At 56.5% G+C, this 9,710-nt stretch overlaps 4 protein-coding genes across 4 annotated transcripts in view; 1 reads left to right on the plus strand and 3 right to left on the minus strand.

The window, feature by feature from the left end:
• Nucleotides 1–1,034: 1,034 nt before the first annotated feature.
• Nucleotides 1,035–4,362, plus strand: VDBG_01745 (nitrogen regulatory protein areA; the record flags this gene model as incomplete). The annotated part of the gene is made up of 4 exons (XM_003007511.1): nt 1,035–1,627; nt 1,729–2,146; nt 2,309–3,680; nt 3,794–4,362. The coding sequence occupies 4 exons, from the start codon at nt 1,035–1,037 to the stop codon at nt 4,360–4,362; spliced, it is 2,952 nt and encodes a 983-aa protein (XP_003007557.1).
• Nucleotides 4,363–5,134: 772 nt separating this feature from the next.
• Nucleotides 5,135–6,194, minus strand: VDBG_01746 (40S ribosomal protein S30; the record flags this gene model as incomplete). Its single annotated transcript, XM_003007512.1, has 4 exons — nt 5,135–5,572; nt 5,674–5,785; nt 5,937–5,980; nt 6,091–6,194. The coding sequence occupies 4 exons, from the start codon at nt 6,097–6,099 to the stop codon at nt 5,546–5,548; spliced, it is 192 nt and encodes a 63-aa protein (XP_003007558.1).
• A 433-nt stretch (nt 6,195–6,627) lies between these two features.
• On the minus strand, nt 6,628–8,450 carry VDBG_01747 (aspartyl-tRNA synthetase; the record flags this gene model as incomplete). Its single annotated transcript, XM_003007513.1, has 3 exons — nt 6,628–7,338; nt 7,402–7,686; nt 7,737–8,450. 3 exons carry the CDS (start codon nt 8,448–8,450, stop codon nt 6,628–6,630), a joined length of 1,710 nt encoding a protein of 569 aa, XP_003007559.1.
• A 647-nt stretch (nt 8,451–9,097) lies between these two features.
• The window catches only part of VDBG_01748 (WD repeat-containing protein mip1), a gene marked incomplete at both ends in the record, with an annotated part of 5,531 nt that continues 4,918 nt past the window's right edge, over nt 9,098–9,710 (minus strand). The window contains 2 exons of the mRNA XM_003007514.1: nt 9,098–9,320; nt 9,375–9,607. Of these exons, the coding sequence (XP_003007560.1) occupies nt 9,098–9,320; nt 9,375–9,607 (456 nt within the window). The remainder of the gene's footprint in view (nt 9,321–9,374; nt 9,608–9,710) is intronic.

Raw genomic sequence — 9,710 nt, forward strand, 5'->3', positions numbered from 1 at the left:
CACTCACCCTTCCACTCTTCGGCCTACACCACGCACCATGCACCACTCGCGAGCTCTCTGCCAGTCGGGAGGCACAACTAGGTCGAATCCACAGTCGAGGTGCCTGCTCCGCGAACGTCGTCGATGACAGGGGTTCAGAAGGGATTCCCCCCTCCCCCAAAAGCCCTCGTCCAGGCCCCATTCACGAGCCAACGGGCACCCTGTCTTGTTCGGTCATTGCTGGCCCACCAGCCTGATGCGCCGCACCCTTTCGCTGGCTTGCGCCGACGGCTGCTGAACCAGGGCGCATCCACCACACTGCAGCAGCAGCCCACAGGAGCCCACCCTGACAACCACCGGGTTCCCGCGTTTTCCTTACCTGCCTGCCTACCCACCTTGGCCTTTTTAGCTACTGAGGTTCCATGCAATGCATCACCGCATCACCCCCAATTCCAGGCCCCTCTACTCTGCTCTGCCTTCGATCAGGTGAAAGGGAAGGTGAAGATTGGAAGGTTTAAACCGGCAGGAAAGACCGAAAAAAGCACAATCTGTTAGACTGTTCATCATTCGTCCCGCGGGAGAGAAGAAAACGAGACAAAGAGAGAGCCTTCAAATTCGAGAAGACCACCTGGACGAGGAAGAATTCGCTTCAGCAATACTTTCCGACATCCCAGGCGTCGCATCCAGCCAGTCTTCCAAACGTCGGCAGCATGAGACCGACAGGCCTACCCCGAGTCAAGTCGAAGTCCCCCACATCCCAGCGTTCAACGTACGTCCAGCAGCATACAGGCACTTGCACCCACCGAGTCAGCAGTGCCACCGGCCACTGAAGTGCCTTGGCCTAGGTTTCTTCCGGCACGGGAGCCACTGAGAACCACTCAGAGGTGACCAAAACCAAGCAGACGTGGGGAAAGTCCTTTTTGTGTGAATCCCGCCAGCCTACTCGGAACCTTCCCCCCCCCAGGGTCGAAGACTGGCTTTCTCGCTCAACTCTACACTGCCTCTCCCGTCCTTTTTTCTCCCTCCTCACCATCCTACTAGCACACACTGGAATCATGGTTGCGAGGTCCTCGATGTCAATCGCAAAATCGAGCGCTTTCGCTTCAATGAATCCCACCACAACAGAGCACGACTACCGGTTTCCCAGGAGGCCCCATCAGCCTACCGCTCACATGCCTGCCACCGCCGACAACGGCCAAGGCCTACACACCCATGCTCATGGTGGTCGAGGGGGCCACGGGCACGCCCACGCCCATGCCCACCCCAACACACAAGGCCGCACCACCACCGCCCATGCAGAAGGCGCAGGCTCATCGTCGTCCGCTTTCACGTCGCATTTGGGTGACCTTGATCTCGATCTCGACCTCGACCTCAACCTTGACACCGTATCCGGCGCGCGACCCCAACAGACTTCGCACACCCAACTTCTTCAATCCTCTGCCTTTCCTCCTTTCGAGGACGCCGTCATGGGGGCTTCCGGCGACACGCCCGAGTTGCTCCAGCAGGAGGATCCTCTTGCGACGCAGGTGTGGAAGTTTTTCAGCAAGACGAAGCAGAGCTTACCAAACCAAGAACGAATGGAGAATCTGACCTGGCGAATGATGGCTATGAACATGAAGAAGAAGCGGCAGGAGGAGGAAGCATCCAGGTATGTCGACATGCTGCGTCGAAGTCGCGCTGTTGTGCGCATTCGACAGGCACCCTGTCGTGCTGATTCGGAAAAAATGCTAACCACCTCTTCTTCCTCAGGGTTGTGCGCCAGTCTGCGACGGCGAACAACGCAGTTTCAAGCCACGGCAACGCACCGAGTGGAATTGCCCAATTGCGGAAAACATCTGAGCAGAACTTGAACAACCCTGAGCCGATGAACCTCGATGACTTCATCTTCTCCGAGAATATGGCAACGCCGGTCGATTTCTCATCCCCACAACTCCAGCCACCTCCCCCGCCGCCGCCTCGACACTCTCATGAGTCTAGGTCTGCCGCACCAGGTCAACCGCATTCTTTGCTCACCTCGGCCATCAATATCAAATCGCGCAAGGACGCCGCTGCGCACCAGCAGTTTGTCCCCCAATCTGTGCCCTTCCCTCCCCATCACCAGAGGGCCCAGGATGAGTTCAATTATGTCCCTCGGCATACACGTAAAACAAGTATCGATGACCGACGCGTGAGTGTTCGACCTCTTTCTTTGTTACGATGTGTCAGGTTCGGAAATGTGGTGGAATACCGGAGCTGGCTCGGGCAACTTGCTGTTCCAGCTTCTTCCTGACCTCCGTTTCCGTCGCCTTGTATTCGTTGTACGCAGAAAGCGAGCTGACAATGTTCGTAGACACGGAAGCGCCCCGCAAACTTCTCTCCTCAGGTGCCTGCCGTCAACAGCAACGTCGACGGCCTTACCACTAATATTCGCGCCGATTCTGAGCTTCATGAATATTCTCTGGACACCGCAGGACAACCTGGAATGACGCAGGGCCCTAACCAACAGGGCAATCCTTTCCACCTCGATGGCCTATCCATGGATACCGATAACATCATCACGTCTGCTGGCCCTTTCCAGCAAAACTTTAGCTTCTCACCATCCACCTCTCCCATGGTCTCGCACAACCACTTCTCCAACATGTATGGTGGCTCATCTATGCCCTCTTCATCCCTCAACGCGGCGGACTTTTACTCGCCCCCGGGCTCCGCTTATCCGTCTGCCGTTTCCACTCCACATCCCATCCCCGACAATGATAGCTTTTACTTTGGATCCTTGGATATGCGAAGCCAAGGCCAGCAGTCCTTCCGATCTGGGGGGCCCCAAGGTGTGAGCAACCAAATGGGCTCACAATTCATGTACAACGGCGCACCCAACAACAGCTCCATGTTCCCCGCCTCTACCGCCGGGCCTGATCCCCCGAGCGCCTTTAGCACCAATGGTCCCAACTCCTTTGCGCACATCGACCCCACACAGGTCTTCCAAGGAGATCAATCTGGCCGATCTCCCGGAGTGTCTATCCCGAACGAGAACATGTTCTCGTTCGGTGCGGATTCTGATGACGAGGATGGCGGTGCATTTGCCGACAGAAACCTGTCGATGCCCAGTGACTTTTCACCTTCGGCAATGGATGACACCCACTCGCTCGGCTGGGATCCATCCCTGCCTGGCCAGTACAGCACTCAGGCTGCTCGATACCCCGGCGGACCGCCCCGCAAGCAAGTCACGATTGGTGGCACCACCACTGACTACGTCGACAACACAAGCGGTGATTGGGACGGCGGTAACATTTCACGGTCTCATTCACAGTCTTTTAAACAGGGGGGACTAGACAGGCGCGGCGGAAAGGTCCCGCGCATTGCCTCGACCCCCGCCACTCATCTCGCTCGCAACGGTAATCCTTTCGATCGCATGGCACAATCAACCCCCAATTCTCCTCCTGAGGCTCCTGGCACGAGGTCTGGCTTCTCGTCTGTTGCCCCAAGCCGACCTTCATCACCCCTTGGTTCAAAGCAAGGATCCTCCACCAACCTGCAGGGAGCTGGAAGCAACGGGGACAGCAGCGCGCCGACCACATGTACCAATTGTTTCACTCAAACGACCCCTCTATGGCGTCGCAACCCTGAAGGACAGCCACTTTGTAACGCCTGCGGACTTTTCTTGAAACTTCACGGCGTTGTACGACCACTCAGCTTGAAGACGGATGTCATCAAGAAAAGAAACCGTGGGTCTGGTGCCAGCCTCCCCGTGGTGGCACCAGCACGCGATCCAAAAAGAGCACGGCTTCCGGCCCCGTCTCGCGAAAGAACTCGACTTTGGCTATATCTTCTATCCCAGGGAATTCGCAGGTTACGACCCCACCTGCCGTGGTTCGCGCGGGAAGCGTGAATAACGAGGGTGAAAGCCCGGCGAGCGGGCCTGCTTCTGGTGGCAACACGGCCGGTAGCACACCTACTACTTTTAGTGCTGGTTCCTCCGTGGGTGCTGTTGGCGGGAAGGGCGTCATTCCTATCGCCGCAGCACCCCCCAAGAACACTCCGGGTCCCGGTGCGGCGTCGATGCCTCGCAACGGTGCTTCATCATCCGGTTCCTCCAAACGCCAACGTCGCCACAGCAAGAGCACGGGCAGCGAGGGACTTGCCAGCATGGACGTCGACAGCCCAGAGAATTCAACTGGTTCTCCCAACGAAGCTGCACGGTCAGTTCCATCGGCTAGTCCTCTGAACACGATGTCCGCAGCTGGCTCGCTGGGTATGGCCAGTAGTTTCGGCATGACGCAACGACCGCTAATGGGTCACGGTGGCATGTTAGGCATGTCAGGCGCGAGTGGCCAAGGCCCCATGATGAACCCTGGAGGCCCCGCATCAGGACCTCAAGAGTGGGAATGGCTGACGATGAGTCTCTGAGCGGTTTACGTGCCTTGTGGACTCGCTCTCGCCTTTGTTCTTGTGACGAGGAAGAGTTTGGTGTGTTTTAACGCGACAACGATGAGGATTTGTATTTCTGCTTAACATGATGATATGGGACGGGAGCCGGGCTCCAAACCACTGGGAATAAGACATACAGAGTAGGTAATGCAGTTGGCGGGTTTCTTCTGTCACACTCTCCGCCGACGCGGTCCTTAGCGGTGGGTGGAAGACGTGTGCGAGGCAGCTGGCATTCGGACCCCCCTGGTGTTTCTGAGAGCTTGTCACAGTGGTCACCGGACGACGCAGGTTTTGCTTTTGAGCGTGCGGCTGGCATGTTTCCCCCTGGGATTTTGGCGTTGTAACAGCCCTCTGCGGGCGTGATAGAGATGCGATTGGACGTTCTACATACATCGAGATACCTTTTCCCATCAACATGAAGCTCATATGAAAAACTTCTGGAATCCGATTGATTGTGGCTCTGCTGTTGATTTGGTGGTCTTGCCGGCTGCGCCCTCTTCGGCGTCGATGCCAGTTCACCAAACTTTTGATCGGATGTCAAACATCGTTCGTTATAGCTGATCCTAAGCTAGGAATGAGCCCAAGTCTTTTGGGCCATACATAATGACCACCCCGAGCAGAGCAGTTCACTAAAGCGTTGCCTCGAGCTGCGCGCGCTTTAGGGAGGTATTGCTTGTGTGTCATCACACAATATTACAGTCAACGCCGAGCACTGCAACATGGATACTGGACACATCTCAAGCGAACAGGGTTGGGAAAAGATCATTTCATCCCTATCTCCCAAAAAAGCGGCCCGAAAGCCGACAACCCAACGCCGAACCCTTCTGAGGCTGGACGGAGGAGCTGCCTGTGAGAGGTCCGAAAGCCCGTGGTGGATGCCACGAGACCCAAACGCTCCCAGCGCGGCGGCGACGTTATGTGTGACCTCGCTTTTGATCCGCACCTTGGCTCCCCCGTTCTACGGAGCGTTGAAAAAAGAATCATCCCCTGCGACCGTTGATTTCCGTTCCGAAGTCACACTCTCTACCTGCTTCGTGCGTTGAATCGTTTTCCAACAAGCCCCCGCCCTCTTTTCCCGTCGTCGATGCGCGAAACCCTCTTGTCTTCATGACATTACCAAGACGTTCCTCGAGCCGTGATCGATGCGTTGGTGGGAGGCTGTTTAAGCGGCACCGGGGTTGGGGTTCATCTACACATTGGAGCGTTAGCCAGAAACAAGAACCGCAGGCGTCGTGCCGTGTTCTCGGAGGAGTTGCCGAAATCATCTGCGTTGGGTTCATCTGGGCGTACCTTGCGCTTGCCACCAGTGAGCTGGACGTTCACGAAACGGCGAGTGTACGTGAGTCTCTTCTTCGCGCGGCCCTTGGGGACCTTCTTCTTCTCCTGCTTCTCGACCTTGGGGCTAGACAAGGAAGAAGAAACCATGTTAGTCCGGCTGTTCTGCATTGCGTGTTACATCTGATGCATCCGTCTCCGTGTCGCTCGTGTTGACATAGTCGATACGGAGTGGGTGTGGGTGATCGAAGCATTGTGCTCATCGAGGAAAGACGTACGTCTGAGACTTGACCTTGCCGGCACGGGCGAGGGATCCGTGAACCTGTTCGCGAATCGGTCAGCGATGGTGTCGCTTGTCATGGTGGTTTCGGCCGTCGACGATGGCACAAAAGCACATCATGGCATCGTCTGGTATCATCGGGCTGAACGTACCTTGCCCATATTTGCGGTTTGTTAGTTTTGCTGTCGACTGAGCGTAACTGGGCGATGGGGGGGTGATGTCGAGAGTTAGGTGGATGGATAGACGTCCTTTCCGCAATCTTGGGAGGCACCTCCGATTTTTCGCCTGGGTTGCGCCTTTGCTTTGTGTGGGCGGCAACCCCGGTCACGTGTATGAATATAGGCGAGTGGAGTCCCGTTTTCGCCGCTCACATACTTCGGTGTGAGTCAGGCTGGATGACTAATACCACTCCACTTGTTCAGTGATGAGCCGTTGATATTCAAGGCGTGTTGGATTGATGGCCGAGCCTAGGGCTTCTTCACTACTACAAGGGTATGCAATTGAAAGACATGGTCGTCCTCAGTTTCGTGGTTGTGCATAGGGGACCACCCTCCACTTTCGAGCTCACGCGGCGCAGTCAGTACCAGCATTCATCAACTAACAACGTTTGCTATTTTTCATCTCGCTCTGTTCCTAATCATTACAACAAAGTGGGTTGTAGCATTTTGAATGCCCCATTCATTGGCATTCTATGGCAGCAGGCGCTTAGGTGTGCGCGGGTAGTAGCTGGCCAGGTGCACCGAAGGCAGGTTGAGGAACCACGCAACGACACGGTCGAGACCAATACCACCTCCACCGTGCGGCGGGACACCAACGCTGCGGAAGACATCGACGTACTCCTTAATGCCCTGCGACTCGGGGTCGACACCCTTCGTTCTCAACCTGGCCTCCAGGACGCTGGGGATGTGAATACGCTGGCCACCACTGAGGATCTCCTGGCCACGCATGAAGAAGTCGTAGGCGTTGGTGACGGCGGGGTTGGCGGGGTCCTCGAGAGCGTAGAAGGGGCGCGCCGATTCGGGGAACTTGTCGAGGACAAAGAAGTCGGTGTTGTACTTCTTGCGGATGAGGGCGCCAAGGGCCTTCTCCTGCGGCGTCGACATGTCCTCATTGTCAGAGACGTTGCGGTATTCCTCGGGGCCCTCCTCGCGCAGGAGCTTTTGGCCCTCGGCGAAGGTGAGACGGAGGACGCCCTCACCGGGAGCGGGCAGAAGGAAGTCCTCCGAGGGATACACGGCACGGATGATCTCAATCTGCTCGGCGCAGCGCTCCTTGATGCCGCGGAAGATGTGCAAGAGAACCTTCTCGAGCATTTCCATGACTTCGTGGTAGTCCTCCTCGATCTCCATCTCCAGATCAAGGCCAGTGAACTCAGTCATGTGGCGGGGGGTATTGGAGTTCTAGAGACATCAGTATGGTCTTGGATAACGAATAGGCGTACAGCTTACCTCCGCGCGGAAGACCGGTCCGATGCAGTAAACTCGCTTGCGACCACCAGCAATCTCAATTTGCTTGTAGAATTGGGGTGACTGGGCCAGATAGGCCGTCTTTTCAAAGTAGGGCATAGAGAAGACGTTGGCACCGCCCTCGGAAGCGGCTCCGATAAGGCAGGGAGGCTCGAACTGCACAAAGTTTTGGGTGTCAAGGTACTCGGCAAACACGCTTGCGCGTGCCATGCGCACATCGGCGATGGCCTGCTGAACGGGGGCGCGCTTGTGCATGGCAGGGTTGCTCAGGTGCGTCCCATGCTGGCACTTGGCGTGGCGTCGAGGCTGACGTTCTCTATACCTTGCTTGACAGCCTCAACCGATTTCTCTGCCTCGGCCTTAGCAGCCGTCACTGAGGGGTCTTCGTCCTCGAAGCTGGAGACGGCACGGTTCGCAACGGGAAGGCTCATGCCGAGAGCCTCGGGGCCAGGCGCGAGGATGTAGCACTTGGTGATGTGGAGCTCAAAGTTGCTAACCTTGCAGCTCTTGACCGGGTCAAGAGGCTTCTGGATGACAGCCTCGACCAGGATGAAAGACTCGAGAGCGAGACCGCCCATCCACTTGACCATCTGTCGCGAAACGGGCTTGCCCTCGGGGCTGGCGGCCAGAACACCCTGGACGGCCCAGTTGCGCTCCTCGCGCAGCTCGATGAAGCACATCTTGGCGCCCTGCATGCGCGAGTTCTGGATCCAGCCGCGCACCTTGACGCTCTTTCCAATGTGTTCCTCAGTGATGTCCTTCAGGTGCACGCGCTCCGCATCGACCTTGGTCGTCGCCGTCACGTCGCCGTAGTTCTCCTTGGCCAGGTCCTCACCACTGGCACCGCCGCCGGCGGCCTTCTGCGCGGCCTCAGCGGCCTCACGCTCGGCAGCACGGCGGGCCTTCTCGGCCTCCTTCTTCGCCTTGGCCTCAGCCTTCTTGGCACCCTTCTTCGACTGCTTCTCGCCGCCCTCCTCGCCGGCAGGGGCGGGGGGGTCGTTGGCCGGAGGGGCCTGCGCGGGCTCGGCGGCGGGTGCGTCAGCCATGGTTGTGAAATTAGAGCTCGGACACTCGTGTTCTTTTGTTTTTTATGGATGGGGAATGTCGGATTGAGTCTACTGTGACGGATTGGTGCTGTTTTATGATGAATGGGTTGACGACAACTCGACTTTCTTCGGCGATGATTCAAAATTCCATGGCGGGGTGATTCACGTCAACGACCCCGCGGGCAGTGGTGGGTCGCAGAGCCACCAGCCCTATCGTTATCTGTGCTGTTATCTGATAAGAGCTTGAGTTAAACCTCGCCATCAGCTTGCACTTCACCCTCACTGCAATCTGAAGCTAGGTACGAAGGCAGGTGGGGAGGTGTAAGGTTATCAAATCTAGGACAACGTGTAAATATTAGGCCACACGTATTTCACCTAGGAGGTGTAGTTTTGAAGAATTGTATTAAATCCGCACGTTATTACTGGCAGCACAAACATGCCCTCAAGACGCCGGCTCCCCCCCAAACAAGCGATCATCATTCAGGTGCCCCAAACGCCAAACGATACCAACCGCAGCATGCAAATGACATCACAGCCAAGTGGTACAGATCGCACAAAGTCGCGCATCTCCCAGATGCGGAAGCCTGCCGATAACCGAATCTTGGATTCCCATCTCTCCTCCATCTCCTGCATATCCCTCCTTTCGGTTAGTAGGAGCGAGGCTGTAGCATCTCTGCATTCTCGCAAGTAAAGAGATTGATATGATGATCGCCTCTAGCAGCAGTTCCCAGAATGGGTCTGTGAGGATGGAACGCTGTAGCAGAGATGGGAAGGCCTCGATTCTGTTGAAGGAAGCTGGAGTACGGCTCCATCTCAGATAGCTCCTGACCATCAAAGTTGAAGACCTGAACTCGTCGGGCCGATGTGCCGCTGTGACTCAACGTCAGTAGGGAATCAGAAGAAATCGTGAACTTCAAGACTTACACAGCAAACACGGGCAAATGCTCATGGGTACTGGCCGTGCGCACAGTATCTCGTGGGTCCTTCGTCGTTTGGAACGTGTGAAGGGGCTTGTCCATGCGTATGTCCCATAGCTTTACCTTGCCGTTGCGGCTAGCGCTGATGAGCTCTCTCTGACCTCCACGTTGCATGTGGACACTCTTGATCCATTGCCTGTCCGTGTCGTCCTTCCACTTCTTCACCATCGACTCTTGGACCTTGAGACGGGTATCAAATACGCGTACCGCGCCATCACCAAAACCGGCCACAAGTGTGGTGCCCGTCATTTGATCAGATGTCAGGGAGGTGACACACGAGGTG

Source organism: Verticillium alfalfae, genomic scaffold (genome assembly GCF_000150825.1).
Source record: "Verticillium alfalfae VaMs.102 supercont1.2 genomic scaffold, whole genome shotgun sequence".
Lineage (NCBI taxonomy): Eukaryota > Fungi > Ascomycota > Sordariomycetes > Glomerellales > Plectosphaerellaceae > Verticillium > Verticillium alfalfae.